This window comes from Argiope bruennichi, chromosome X2 (genome assembly GCF_947563725.1).
Source record: "Argiope bruennichi chromosome X2, qqArgBrue1.1, whole genome shotgun sequence".
Lineage (NCBI taxonomy): Eukaryota > Metazoa > Arthropoda > Arachnida > Araneae > Araneidae > Argiope > Argiope bruennichi.
This window is the reverse complement of record NC_079163.1, coordinates 55,697-72,266: the sequence shown is the minus strand read 5'-3', so window position 1 is coordinate 72,266 and position 16,570 is coordinate 55,697. Positions and strand designations below refer to the sequence as shown.

At 28.4% G+C, this 16,570-nt stretch overlaps 1 protein-coding gene across 1 annotated transcript in view; it reads left to right on the top strand.

Annotated features, from left to right (window-relative positions):
• The window catches only part of LOC129960318 (cholinesterase 1-like), a 96,820-nt gene extending 85,467 nt beyond the window's left edge, over positions 1–11,353 (top strand). Inside the window, exon 8 of the mRNA XM_056073683.1 lies at positions 10,829–11,353. Within this exon, the coding sequence (XP_055929658.1) occupies positions 10,829–11,137 (309 nt within the window). The 3' untranslated portion in view covers positions 11,138–11,353. The remainder of the gene's footprint in view (positions 1–10,828) is intronic.
• The last annotated feature ends 5,217 nt before the right edge of the window (positions 11,354–16,570 follow it).

Below are 16,570 nucleotides of genomic sequence, written 5' to 3'. Positions count from 1 at the left end.
AGATATTTCTCCATTATTTCCCAATTCTGTATGTTATTCTTTCTTTTCCTCCAGATTTATTCAATCACCCTTTTTTCTTTTTTTTTAAACTTGCGGAACATTTTTGTTTTTGTTTCCATGACTAATCAATCCTTATTACGATTTGTCATTCAATCGGAAACGGCGTATTTGAATACTTCTTTGGTCAACCAATTTGAACACTCATGTTATCTGACTTGAATATACTTTCAGCGATTGATATTTAACCTAAGTATCCTTTATATGCTTTCCATGAATTTATTGTCAAAAATTACAGCAACAAAGGAAAATTAAGATAAAATATTGTTTCAAAATTACTTAAATTTGTAACAATGCCGTGAAAAACAGAGAAAGTCATATGCCAAAATAATAATAGATACTTTTCAAATGTTACAAATCATAAATAAGTATTAAATATTAGTAAAGCTTAGTAAAAAAAAAAAAAAAAAAAAAAAAAGAGAAAAATACTTTCTTTATTGTTTTTATTCCATTTTTAGATGTTAAATTCTATTCATTTCGAATTTCAATTTTGACTATCGTAAAATAAAACTTAAACAGTTTTAAGAACTTAAATAATAGTCTTTCAGATAAAATACAAAAACGAAGGCTTTAAATAAAACTGGAAATTCCAAATTTTTCGTTTCAAATTATGTATGAAATTTCAAAAATTAAAGTATTGAATAATAATCAAAAATTAATCCAAAAATTTTAATTTACGAAGTAAGATTTTCTATTAAGAATAAAAATTAATGCATGTCTATGTTTGCGTCTATCTGTCCGTTTTACAAAATAGACTGTCGGACGTAGAGTTATTAAATTTGGTACAGATATATTTCGGAGAAGGGAACGTGAAATTCAGAAAGATTTTTTCGAAGTTTTAATTTTAAATTTTGAAAAATTAAACAAATTTTGTCTTTTTAGTGATAATTAAAAAATATTAAAGCTCAAAAAGAAAGTTATTTCTATTTTAAAATTTAAAAAATTATGTATTGAAAGATAAAGTTTTCATATGTAAATATAACCATTAATGCTGGACTTTTAAGTATGAGATTTGATGCATTTTAAATCTATATTAGGTTTGTCAAATGATTTATGTTATGTGTATATGAATTATGTATTTGATTATCGGAAATTCTAAAGGTATGGATGTGTTTGTCTTTTAATTAGAAATTTATCAGCTGTTAAATTCTATTATTGCTTTACATGTTGTAGATTAATTGAAATATAAATCTAAATTATCCAATTATCTTCAAACCACTGGAATCTCTTATAGTTGTAATAGTTATGTATTTTTTATAACAGAATTTTACCATTTTAAAATTACTTTTGCAATTTAATAATTTCCGTTTTAGAATTATATTAGACACATTTTGATTGTGAATGAATGATTTCCAAATGCTCTTGATATATTATTTATCAGACTTGGCATTTATGATAAAGTCTATGATAAAGTCAGGCTCATTTATTTATTTTAAAAGAAAAGGAAAACTTTGCTAATTTTAAGATAAATGCAATTTTTTCATGTTTAAACATCAGAATTTAATTAAAATATCAATACACTTTCACATCAAAAATTCTTGCGGACAGCTAATACATTTGTGAATCTAAACTAGTCTCTCCTTAACCCCTCTTTTCAAGGAACTACGAATGAATTATTAGATTTTTATGATCCGCACGGGAATATCCTGTACAGAAGAGTTCCAATATCCTATGTAATAAGCCGTGAAAACCGAACTAGCTTCGTTTCTGACCACACGTTAAAATCCTAGCAGTACATTCTTGATGATTTCTTGCCATTACGTGTAAATACGTATGAACCCTTATATGATTAAAATGTTTATAATCAAAAATAATTTGAACATTTTGTAAAGCCCAATTACCGAATCTCAAAGTATTTGAATATCTTGAAAGAAAATATTAATTTTCACTTTACTGCAAAAATGAAAAAATGGATTGAGCATCCTTTCCAAGGAAACATTATTACTGACATATCGTTGAAAACTAAACTATCGTCGCATACATCGACATATCCGGAAAAAATATTACTAAAACTAATTTTAATCACAGTGACACTATACCGATTATCAAACAAAAAAAAATTTCCATTTTTTTTATTATTATTTCTGAAGCTTTTAAGTTATTAATCCTTTTAACATCTTCGCAATAGTGGTAATTAAAACTAATATTGAAGTAAGTTATAAATCTCGAAATCTTTTGGTCTGAAAATAACTAATTAATCTGAATTTCATCAACAGCAATCGAAAACATATGGGAAATATTTTTTGTAACATTATATTTCATAATAAAGAATTTTCTTCACAAAAGTTCCTTTTTGCAGATGAAATTTATTTAGTAAAGAACGTGTGCTCTTTATTTCTGAAAAAAATTCAATGCTCCAGGGATGAAGTAGGTCAGAGTGTTCGAAAATCTTGGAACTTTTGCCTTATATCATTGACAGTGTCATATAGGGATGAAGCACACTGCATTACCATGCTAAAACTCATTGTATAATAGAGTAGTCGCATGATATTAATATTCGAATTTCTTTGATGGAAGTCCAAAAAATCAACTCCTCCAAGTACAAGGTGGGCAAAATGTCCGTAAAAACTTTAAAAATTCATAAAACCAAAATAAAAATTAAAAAAAAAAAACGTTTTACAGGTTTAGCATTGATAGGTCACGGGATTTTTTTAAGATAAGAAAATAAATTCAAAAAACAACCGACAAATGGCGCTGGTAAGAACGACTTAGTTGGATGTATGCAAATGAGACAGGCAATAATAAATACTTACAATCTTGATCCAGAACCAGTTCTCCGTTGCATACCATCATGTATATGAAGAAGGATGCTGAGTGGAAAAGATAAAGCTTGCTGGTGAAGCTGTTTTACATTCCGACTTCAGAAAAATGTAAAGACTGGAAAAGGGCCTTTAACAGTAGAAGGACACATAAAGCTTGTCCGGCGATTTGAGAAAACTTGATCGCTGTAGGATCGTGTAAGGTCCGGACGACAAAGTCTAAGGCAAACATGTTCGGTGCGCGTGTCACCCGAATTGGAAACATTAGCGTCAGAATCTAAATGTTGAAATTCCGCCTAAATGAGGTACACACATTGCTATAATAAATGATTTGTAACATTATTTTTGTTATTTGCCTGTCTTTTCTTTCACTTATGTACGAAACGCCACATATCGGCTGGTTTTTGAATTATTAATTTTTCTTTAAAAAAAATCCCATAACCTATCGAATCCCATGACCGTTTTTTTATTTAGATTGTTTCTTCGGGTTTTATGAATTTTTAAAGTTTTTACGGACTTTTTGCCCACCCTGTATGAGCATAAAGGTAGAAAAATTTCAACTGCAGTAGATAATGTAAATAAAAACAGCTGCTTGAGACATTTCTACTATGAAGACATTTCTACTATTTATCCAGGAACGTGTTTTTATATCAGTTTTTAAGAAAATGCATCTAACCGTAGTCTTCATTTACATGACATTTCATGAGAAAATTACAGACTGAAAGATATAAGGAACTTATCAAGAACAAGATCTATATCACTCTTTCAAAAAAAAAAAGTGTATAGAAATTAATAATTGTTTTTTTAATATTTCTCTACCATTTCTGAAGTATTTAAAATCAGATATTTCAAATTAAATACCTTTTAATAAATATACTTTCAACTAAGTAGTAGAAAAGAATGGACGGAAAAGATCGAGGAGAGATGAAAATAGTTACATCAATCAAATATTCTAATCGAATCTTAAAATATTTAAAACACTGAACATAATTATCAAGAAAACAATCTTCAGTAAGATCAAATAATACTATCAGAACATGTTTCATGTCTAAATTTTCAAAACAATTGAATAGGTAGATAGACTTGTCAGATTGCATAAACGGAACACGATGTAATTTAAAAATATCAAATGCAACTGTAAAATTCGTCATAAGAAGAGGATTGTAGAGATTCCTAGGGGTATATTTCTATATATTGTATTTGGGAATAACCTTCGAAATTTAGTAATTATTTCCCAAAACATAAACTGCTTCTGGTAACTATATGATCCTAATAATCTTTAACGTGACATATTTTTCGGCTGCATTATTTACAACCCTGATATATCCGACATTTAGTTAAACCTTCAAATATTAAGACCTTAATTCTAAACAGCAGTATCAAAATATCAGAAATGAGTTGAAGAAGACGAATGCTAGCGATGCAATAAAGTAAACGACTTCCTAGTCCAAAAAAGAAATGAGCATTTTCCTAAGCTAGTAAGCTTGGAAAAAACCGTTATTGTTCTTGTACGTGGTCTTCCTCAAGTTCAATGAGCTTGCTTATCCTCATCCACGTTTTGCTGAAAAGATAATAATTTTACAGACATATTTATTTGACTCGTTTGGCTAAAATTTAGTTTCAGAAAGTGAAAGTTGTTCGATGTTCATATATCACAATGACTTATAAATTAAAAAATGACTCAACTTCCTCTGAAATGTGTCCATCAATTTTTGATTAATAAAAAAGGGTTTAAAATGCTGTACATCCTAGTTGGGGACAAATTTAGCTACATTACAAACTTTATGAGCATTAACCCAAACTTTAACAAAATTATTTACTACGATTAACGATTTTTGATGATTACTAAGGCGGAGACATTTTTTAAAAAATTGACACATGAAAACGAAAGTGTTATGAACTAAACGACTTTATCTTAGACCTGGCATGATGCATGGAATTTGGAGCTGTGAAGGAAATATTTTTAGATCTTATTACTTCAGAAAGCATACAAAACTGTAAAGATTCGTCAAATTCTTCTCTGGACTGATGTCATGACTTTTGTAAATGCTCTGAAAGAGAACTAATGTATAATTCTGCTTGAGATCATTTATGTGTATTTTAAATTTGAACCCGTTCGTCATCAAGACCAATGTTATGGACAAGTTTTAGTTCCCAGTATTATTGTACTATTGCAATTTTCTCAATTCTTCGAGAATTTTTTCAGGCTTCTCAACATAATCTTAGAAACGTTTGGCAGATATCTCATCTTTCTACCAATAAAGTTGAACTTCCTAGATTGTGGAAACCACAACATTTCTAGTTTCTAAATTAATTCCTTGATTATTGTAAAACAAACGACAAAGATTTGATTATTTGATGGAAAAAACTGCCAGTAATTTCATGGGCTGCAATAAAGAAAATGTTTTCTTTTTGCTTCTAAGATAGGCCGTTTCTATATGTATAGCACGAAGTTGTAGATTTTGAATATTTTGTTACTTTCAGTTACAGAAAATGAAAAATCTAATGTTGAAAAAATATTAAAAATGTAAATTTAGAACATATATCGAAACTTCCTTTTGATGTGTTTGGATGCAAAGCATTCAATGAATAACAAAGACATTGTTTAAAAATAACATCATCTCTTCTGTAGCAAATTTTAACATTTCTTTTGAAATAATCGACTTTCCGGCACGTCCAAAAAATGAAAATAATCTATCTTTCGATCTGTGCGTTTGTCAAACAAATCGTGGAAAACTGATTTCCAGTAATATTATTTGTGCTGAATTTTAATTCTCTCTTAATTAAATCTATTATACATAGTTTGACGTCCATGATCCATTCCATTTTAAGCATCAAATTGTGATATACTTTAAAGATGTAGCCTTATGCCCATTCTATTTACTGTGTGCCTGAACCCTATTAATGGAATCAAGCCCTATTATTCAGACGGCCATTAAAACTATGTCGTCCGCAAATCTGATCCGGATTCCTTTTGTGTGACGCCTGCAGAAATTCTGCTGTAAGCGATGTTTCGAAGTTTTCAGGAGATCACAAATTTTCATTTTTATCAAATAAATAAATCAACACGGTATCACGGGAAAGCTTAATGTTAAAAATGGGACTGCTGCTATAATCTATCTTCTAACTGCACACTGGCTTTCACTGCAGTGTAACTGCATTTTGTTTATTACTCATGTAAACTATAACAAAAAGACAACCTTTCTTGCTTAGTTTTCAACAATAAGAAAATCATGCGATAAATAATTTGACAAAACAATGAAAATAGTTTAGAATTTATTGTATTAATGTGAAGTATTGGTGAAAATTATACATATATATATGTATTTAGAAATGATCAAAACTGAGAAAAAATCGCATAGCAATTAAATTGGTATAGTTTAGAAAATAATATTTAGAAATTTAAATTTATTTATAAGCCATTTTCGTTCCATAATATTTTCTACAGGTTATGCAAAAAAGTACCAAAATTTAACTAATTAAAATATCAGAAAAGTGATTTCGAAATGCGCATTCCTACTTTCCAAAACATACCTGCGTCAAACTTATTAGCTCTAGGTATAACGGTGTACAGCGTCAACACACACCCATTTTTTTTCTATCAGTCAAGATTTAACCAGTTTGTCATCAAGATTTCTATATTTATTTTTGTCCATTTTGGACTATCCTCTGCACTTTTGCGGTTTCCTTCATTCCTCCTGATTTTTTTAAGAATCCAAATGCACTTTCGTAATTGTCCGACAAGGTATCTTGGCTTTCTACCAAAACCTTAGACCTCACAAGATACTGAACAGAATTTGCGAGGATTTGAGAACTGAAGGAAAATTTTGGAAATGCTGAACGAACAAATAAGTTTTACACAAGCTTTGCACTATGAATCCATATATCAAGAACAAGTGTTTCAGCATTCTTTTGGTACAACTGTTCCATGGTTTAATTTGGAGCAATACTCACTAACTTCTAATATTTCAACTAGGTGCTCTTTCAAGGTTTTGGGTAAATTATATATATATATATATATATATATATATATATATATATACATACATACTATGAAGTTTTTCATGTTCTTTTTTGGTTTTAGTTTGAATAAGAAATAATTTTTAGTTGCGAATCCGAAACTATTTAATTTCGTTTTCCAAATATTTCTTACTTTAGATTGGTTATATATATATATATATATATATATTATCACGCAGTTATTTTTTTCTGTTTATATATATATATATATATATATATATATGTGTGTGTGTGTGTGTGTGTGTGTGTGTGTGTGTGTGTGTGTGTGTAGGTGAATCTGCCAGCATTCAAAAGTTAACAAGAGTAACTGAAAAATGTGAAATGGGAGAACGCAATGAAACAAAAATTTTAACCATGGAACGTTAGTTCGCAATTTACTGTTTCTACAAAAAAAGGAGTGTTATCCATCTAATTCATTTTCTTTAGAAGAAGTAAATGTAAAAAATTCCATTATATTACTAGAATACAAGGAGCTAAGAATTCGATGTATAGCATGCACTAGTAAGAGCAAGGTTTCTGATCCCTTTCGAAAAACTGATATAATGTTGTTGTTGTTCTTGGAAGTAATAGAGATTTGATAGATGAGGATGTCGATGTAGTGTCCGATGATCATGCATATCAACTATATCATTTATTTCCAGAAACGGAAGTTCTGTGTATTTCAGTCCAAAATTCAATTTCAGTTTTCAAGTTCACTTTGGAGGATATTTGGAGTTTAATAATGTTGAGATAAGTTTAAATATTATTGAACTTAATAATATTGTTTGAAAATGATGAGAAAACATTCGGGCGCTGTTTCATATATTATTTATTAGCGTCAATAGTGTTCTCATAATAGCCCAGGGGAATTTCTGAGCATCATTTGCAAATACTTTTTATCACATCAATCGTTACTTAGAGAATCCTTACTTTGTCAAATATGTCTTCAGTTTATCAAATAATGATATATCAAGTGGTCGGATTGTAAGATAAGACCGTTGAATGCATGCCACGTGAATTGTCTATGTTCAGGTGAGCATTATTATGAATGATAGTAATGGCTGTGGAAAGTTTTCCTGACTCTGAGAATCTAAATCTACTGCTGCTTCCTCCGCTCATCAACCCCTTAGACGATGCGATTCTTTTGGGATCACTATGTCCTCCCATTTCGCCATATATTTATGCATTTCTGCTGGTAAGAAGAAATTGTAAATACATTCATAAATAAAAGAAAATTTAAATTATTTGAAATTACGTGAATTGCCAACATTAATTTTTCATCAATTACTAAAAGCTAAATCATCAATTATTCAAATTAAAATTTTCTGCTAACAGAGAGCTAACATGAAAGCAAAAATATACAATTCGAAAAAGTTTAAAAATCAAATTACATTTGCTTCTTTTTCCTTGTTTTTATAAGATGTATTTCTTCGAAATTGGTCAAAGAAATATTAAGAATGTTGAAATAATTGCTGAAGACGAAAAGGATTAATAAGATTGTCCTTCAACTTTGATGAAATACATCTTATCACAGAAAAGATTATTACTTCAACTATACCATAATAATTTTATTACATTATTATAAATCATACATGAACAATAAGGATAGTGCATTCTGAGTGGTTAGATATATTTCAAAAGTGGCGTAATTAATTGATGATGCTCCTTTTGTTCGGAAACTTTGTTCTATAAACTAACACATATAAATTTCTATTTTATCCTTTCAGACTGTATCTTCTTATAAATGATTCTTCCTCACTTCCATTTGCCCTAACTCTTCGTTTTCGTCTCGTAAAGGCTAATTTGAATGGTTTGCGAAGATTACTATTTTTTTCTGCATTCTTATTCTATCACGCATGTTATTTGAAGCTCCATTCCGGAGCGATTTTTTTCCCAGGAGTTTTTAACTTATCTTTATATCCTTAAATAACATGTACCAATACATCTGTATTTTAATCAGCCTTTCATTATTATTTATTAAATGATCCTAATCTTTTGTTAGTGTAACAGCTTCCCACATTTCAGAAACAGCACACACAGCCGCTTAGTGCTCATCAAATAAAAAATAGCACACTTTTAGATGATTGCAAAGCATGCTAAATAAAAAAAAATCTGATAGGAAATAATTTCATTAATTGTGTTATGTTCCATATTTGACTTTAAGAATTACATTTGAACTAGGATTTTAGATTCTATGGTATATCGTGTTTGCCTTGCTGCGCATTATTACTCATCTCTTTCAAGTGCTTAGAGGGCGTTGCAAATCGAAAAACTGATGCTAAGAATTGTAAACTAGTTTTATTTAAGGTGACTGCCTGCATTAAAAATCGTATTTTTCAATCATCTTGTTCAATTTTTTTGCAAAAATATTTTAATTCAAACATTTGTCTTTCCAAAACCGTTTTTCTTTTCATTTTATGTCATCTAGAAGCCGAGATATATGAAATTAAACAAGTACAGTATACTTGAAAATTAACCGTAAGTCTCAGTATGTAACCGGAAGTTGTTGTAAAATGCCTCTTTTAACATTTTTTACCTTTTTGTTTTGTTTTTTTAGCTTTAAAACGCAAATAATGATTTAATGATGTTGCTAGTGCATGATGCTGTGAAAAATATATATGGTGCAAATACGATCACCAAATTAGAATGTATTAGTCATGTGCAAAAAAGAGTTGGCAGTCGTTTACGGAAGTTGAAAAAATCAACAAAGAGCCTGAAAGGAAAGGACAAATTAACTGATAATTTTATCGATAGATTACAGAATTACTATGCAATTGCCATTCGTAGTAGTCTTGATAGGCTAAAAAACATTAAATCTGAAGTTATTGTAGCATTTTATCACTGTTGCTCAAGCTCGAAACATTTTATGCATGGGCAATGTCCAGTAGGAGGCAATAGCTGGTGTAAATATTAACATGCAAAGACACAGAGGAAAACCTTTCTTGGGAAATCCATTCGACTACCGCAAAACATTATAAACATCATAAAGCGTGTATATATGAAACTTTGTGATCGAAAATTGTTAAAGAAAGGTTTGCATGGAATAACACAAAACGCTAATGAGAGTTTTAATAGTTTGCTCTGGAATATAGTCCCGAAACAATATTTCGTTGAACTCCAAACTCTGTCGTTGGAGTCCTATATTGCTGTCCTTCAGTTTAATAAAGGTGGGAATGGCATAAAAAGTATGTTAAATCAATTACAAATAGAAGTTGGTTATTACACTCAAGAAGGACTAAAGCTTTTTGACTATAAACGTATTTGTAGTTCTAAAAGGCATTCTTTACCAGCTACAAAAGTTCACAGAAAAAAAAATGAGAGCTCAGCAAAAGAAAAAATGTACAATTCATGAAGAAAATGAATGTTTAACTTATATATATGGAGAATTTTAGACTGTTTTATGAAGAGGAAATACTATTTTTTCTCAAAATTATTTTTTCAATAGAAGTAGTAAACCATTAACATGATATCTCCAGTATTAATTAATATGTTTTAATGACATTTTCAAATAATGTTCTTTACACTATTGTCTATGAAATGAACTAAAAGTTTTAATGTACAGTAAATACTTTTTTACTTATAACCTTTTATGTTAGAAAATAGCTGAAAATTTAAGAATAATGTCTACATTTCAACATAAAAATCTTCATAATATTTTTGCATTTTAATTAATCTCTTAGATTTTAGTTCTTTTGAAGATAACTATGTTATTATAAAGAAACTATATATGTGTAAAGAAAATTGTAATTGCTGAATTGGAATTTTGTGTAGAGTGTTAACCGTTTCGGTTAACTTTTGCTAAAATTTACATCAAATTTATCAATTTTAAAAAAATGGGACAGTCACAGAAATTTTTTTATCGATGTTTATTCTTTTTATAACCTTATTTAACTAGAAAACACAAATTAAAGCTTAAAAAATAGCGTTTTAAAAAAAATTGTCTCGAACGTAGGCAGTCACCTTAAGTATGAAAGCAATTACATTTCATGGTAAAATTTGTTTTCTTTCTGCAGATTCGTGTTTACAGCTATCCAGGAATATACAATAGCCATTTGTGGGATGCCATAGCGTTCTTCAATCAAATTCATCACTACATTGAAAGTCCCACAGCAGAGGATATACGCTTTCAAGAAGTTATACAAAGAACAGTTCTGAAGTTTATCAAATCTGCCGGAACGCATATAACACCTGAGGAATGGTTGAAGTACCCAAATTCAGTTGCGTTGATAAATGCAAATATTACATTAGTGGAATCCTACCACAAAACGAAATGTAAATTTTGGTCTGCAAATGGTTTAACAGATTATGCTTGGGTCAGCTGAAATGTTGGATTGCATCTCAAATTTCTACAGGTACTCAAGTGAATCGCTTCAACTGACTTACACTCTTCTGCCCACTAAGTATTTATAATTATTTTTTATTATAAATGTCATTTCTTATCTTCAGAATGTTAAATTTAGTGGAAAATGTAATTGTAATATAACTTTATGTAATTGTTAACTAAAAAAGTTTTAAAAAATTTAAATGTGACGTATAAAATTGAAATGCATTGCATTGCACTGTATTTTTTCCCCATTAAACTAATGTATCCAGTAGCACAATTTCAACTTTTTGACACAAAAATTACAACTTATAATTCGAACTTAGAATTAGAATTTCTTTTTAAATATATGTTCATCTTTTTGAATACTGGAAGTTTTTCAAAGTGTATTGTTCTTAAGACTCGAATCACTTTTCAAAATTAAAAAAAAAACAATTTTTTAATTGCCATTTGAATACATTCATGATTATTTCGAAATTTAATTCGTTTGAAACTTGGTGATAATGGTGACACATATATAGCAATTTTTATTAACTCCTATTTCTATTCATATCAAATATTTTGAATTTTTAGAGAAGTATTAAAAACGATTTCCTGAAGCCAAATATAAGAGATTTCTTTTTGAATATTTTAGTCAAAGCAGTTAAATTTAGTTGCCCAGAATTAGACATTCAACTAATTACGTATGAAGTTTCGTTATAAGTTTCAAGTTTTCTGAACTTATTGAGTACTGATCGTCAACGTCTCCTGAAATACACATTTTTAACAACAATTTCTTATTGAAAACAGTGAAATTTTCCCATTAAACTTGAAAAATTAGCTAAAAATGTATAGAACTACATTTTTAACTAGAACGAATTCTAAAAGTTTTTTTTTGCAGTTATTAGACGTAGAAGCGCTTATAGCGGTTATTTATCTGGTATAACTTATTCATATCAAAATCAATCTTAAATTATGCACTTTATATTTCACAAGTTACTTTTATATCCAGGATAATCTTACAAAGAAGAAATTACTATATGAAAATTACTTCTTTGGTCACTAAATATTTCCTAAACTTAATGACTTTTGACTATAATTCAGTGCTTGTCGTTTTTGTAGGAGCATATTTGCATTTGATCATTTTCTACCAATGTATGCGCTTATAAAAGTCTGTAGTTCAAGTATGTTAAAATATATATATATAAAATTTAAAAAAAGAACACTTTATAATTTCAAAAAATGCTTGGAAAATATGAACAAACGTTGAATGTTAATTATTGCTCCTATTCGCTTTACATACAATTACGATTAAAACATATATTATCCGGGATTTTAAGACGGTCACCTGATGCTTCGTTCTTCTTCGAATAGAATGCACTTAAAGGAGCTACAAAGAAAATACATTCAGCCATTTTATTATAATACGATCAATACTAACTCATATTCAATCTTAGAAATAAAAATCAGCAGAGCAATATTTCACATTAAAGATTTGAGGTAAATAATAATATTATCTTCTACACATTTCGTAGAAACCAAGTTTAGACTACAGTTTGATCCAAAACTCATAAACGATGTGTTAGTTATTTTATTGATTTGTCTAAATTTTATTACTAAATATTCTTCTGCTCCTTTATTGATTGAATACAGGTTTGGAAAGTATATTATCTATTAGTTTAAAGTTATAATAAATCTGGAAAAAGCGACTTGATGTTCCAAAATATTTTAAATTTCCACATTTCTAAAACGCATATGGTAATCCAAAAAACTGCATGTATTTATATACTAAAATACACATTTTAATTTACTCATATAGGAATAAATTATATGCTTCTCCAAGCATTCTAAGCATTTTATCATCCGATTTTTTTTTATTCTAATATGTACTGTTTAATTCAAACAAATATTATTTGAAATTCCCTCTATCGTTTGATGACATTATTAAACTCATACATGTACTCACTTTACTACACAAGATTAAAAATACATTAAGGTTTTGCAAATTTTGAAATAACATTACTGCGTTAAATTTCACTAAAACTTAAATATTTTCCCAAGATTCTTCAATTAAGCGAATCCAGTGTTGCCTAAAGAATTTGAATGTTTTTGAAAGAACATGCCCTTATACAAGAAGATTAACATGTGGATTCTTGTACCATTCTTATCTAAAAATCATGATGAATTTCTTTCGATTTTCTATTAGTCCCATAAAATGAAGGTCAAATCGATTAAATAAAATATACAACAAAAGTGCGTACATGTCATAAATCTATTAATAAACTGGTCATTCTGGAAAACTAAAGGTATTGATTTGTTGGTTGTATTGATTTGGAAAAAAAAATTTCAAGGAAATTGATTTATAAATCTGCGTGATATTCTTTGAATATTTTATAAATTGTTTTGTCACCAAGAGAAATTTATATTAAAGAAATGGAAGGATACTGCTGATAATTTTAAGTAAAATGTCTAAAAATCAACTAAATGGACTTCAAATTATAATTGTAAGAAGAAATCATAAGATTTCACATGATTTATTCCGTGAATCATCGTTTTTAGAAAATAATTTGAAAACTATTGAGCATATAAAATGCAATAAATTTAATACGAATGTTATTTTACAAAGGAAAAAAAGGGAAGTTCTATTAGTAACAAGAGGAGATACATTTCAAAGTTGAGTTTAACTAGGATGCAAAATTTCATACGCAGTAATCAAGAACAGTAATTAAAATTATTATCATGTTAATCAATATTATTTGAAATTTGACCAAATCTGAAATCGAAAACCCTTGTCCATTCCCCTAAATTTGCATTCTATTTAACATTCTTGATTAATATGTCATAATGCAAAATTGCTATTGCCTCAAATTTCTTGAAAAACGTTTGTGTTTTTCTATATTCCAAACCTAAACTCTGATCTGATCTCATCTCAAAATGATTTTCTAATTTCACTCTTTAATAGTCTGAGTAAGGTGCATGAATCCGTTATCTCGAAATGCTTGAGTCAATGCCTTAACGACAATAATATGATTACTTCCGGACAATTCGAAGTTAAAAAAACTTGTTGACGTGACATGCATTCCTACATTCGAGAATTTTTTCAAAATTTTCTCTGAACATCTAAACATTCCTCAACAGAAAAGCACGAGTAACGATACCACTCTTAAATTCTCCTCCCCCTAAAATTGGTTTCAATATTAATCATTTATCTAAACTCAACGAAAGAGCGTATTGCACTCATCAAACTAAACTGATCAAATAAATTTATTCTTTTCTGAAAGTTAAACATGAAATTTCTATATTCCAAATTCTGAGGTGCTTATGAAAATTTTTCGCATCGTGGAGTTCCGTAAAATAAGTATTGTTGCTCTTGCAGTGCATTGCAGTAGCATTTGTTTAAGAATGCAATAGCATTAAGTGTCCGTCATTCGATATGCAGTCAGGTATACAAAAATAGATTACAATCTTGCAGTTTCTTCAGGATTCCTTGTACTGTATATCTTGACATTTCATCAAGAACAAGACATTTCCATCAATTGTTTCCTTTTATCGGACTTCAACCAATGTAAAGTGCAAAAGGTATCAATATTTCTCCATCCTTTTACAACAAATAATTCAAGTTTTTTTTTTATTTCTTTTTTTTGTGTGTGTGATTTGCCAAATTTAATCGATAGCTCTAAGGTATATTGGCAGCTGAAGGTAAAAGGCATTTCATGATTTCTTTTGATAGGAAAGAAATTCAGGAATTTTATTCAAGATTTAAATTACACCGAATAAATGCATTTTATTATTTAGTCGTAAAAAGTATCGTTACTTTCTTAGTTAAATAATAAAATGCATTGAAAGTTTAGAAAATAAATAATAAAATGCATTAGATGAAATTAATTTCAGTGATAAGTTTTTCAGCATGACCCCAAATAAGGAAGAGATAAATGTGAATTGTTCCGAAATAGAAATTAATCCGAAAGCTCCGTGAGTACCTGATCGAATTGTGCATATAAAAATATTCTTAGTAGATAAAACTCTTATACATGCATGGTCTCTTGTTTTCTGTCAAATGATATCTTGTTACAGTTTTTGAATATTAAAAATTTGTAAACTTGAATATTAAAAAAAAAAATTAAAACAAAACCTTTTATTCCTACAATAAAAGATTTTATATGTTTTTTATTATTAAATATTATTGAATATTAATCATTATTTAATACATATTACTTTTAAGCATTATTTCTTATCTAAGTTCAGAAAAAACTTATTATTGCTAAAGCATCTAAAGCGCACATATAAAAAGAATATTAGTATTGCAAGAACTTAGGACAAGCAATAAAGAGACTATATGTTCGAAATACATTTTTCTTTCAAAGGAAATCCGATGACCAATTTAAAAAATCTAAGTTTTATTGTAGCTTACTATGTACTGATAAATCAATACAAAATATTTTTTCCATAGAAAAACGACGAGCAATGTTTAATAACTTCATAATGATGAATCACAAATTTAAACCATTTGATATTTGGTAGTATTTAATTTTTATCAATTAGACTGCAAAATTTCTTCCGTATTACTTAAAAATTTGATATCTAAAACATACAGTTTTTGTCATATGAATGAAAAATCTATGGGAAGTTTTTGTTTAATTTTTTTTAAAGATTACTATTTGAAATAAGGAATGAACAATTTAACGGAAACGGAAAAAAGTTTAATTTCATTGAGTTGTATATGTTAAAGCCAAGAATGTTTGCTTGGTTAAAAAGTTGAAAATTGCTCAATTCTTCTATTGTCAAATGTCGATAATAATGAAACTCACAGTTTTGAATGCTTAGTAAGTTAAAATAATTCTCTGGATTTTAAAGCCTAAAAATGCCGATGTTCATCTATCCGTTGAAAAAATATTAATCTTACTCTTCTATATATATAAACATCATATATTTCCTGTTTCATAATTCTATATTTTCAAAAAAGTATGTAATCAATCAATTTGTGTGAAAGGCTTCAGAATATTGATGTTAATTAGAAATATGTAAATTGTCTGAAAGTATTAATGTGTATTATTGTTACACACTATTTTGATTTATTACTATTTTTCTTCTCTGTAAAGATAGCACTTTTTTACATATTGATAATAAAACATTTTTGTCTGAGTGATTGTTAATTACATGTCATTTAAAAACCGTGTTTCTTTTTTATTCCACCCATGAGTCATATGCTTAATTTTTTTTTAATTGAATCATACAATTTTCAGTTATGTCTTGATTTGCCATTCTTATTTGAACAAAAATATTTTTAGTTAAGAGCATTACCATACTCTTATAACAATGCTAAATATTTTCAATACTGTGCAATGCTGTAAAAATATTGCAATCTCTTGTAAAACCCAGAATTCAGATTGCATGATTTGGTTAATTATTTTGCAATGCGGCAGTTTCTCCGCTTGTATAACCCATAACTATTTAT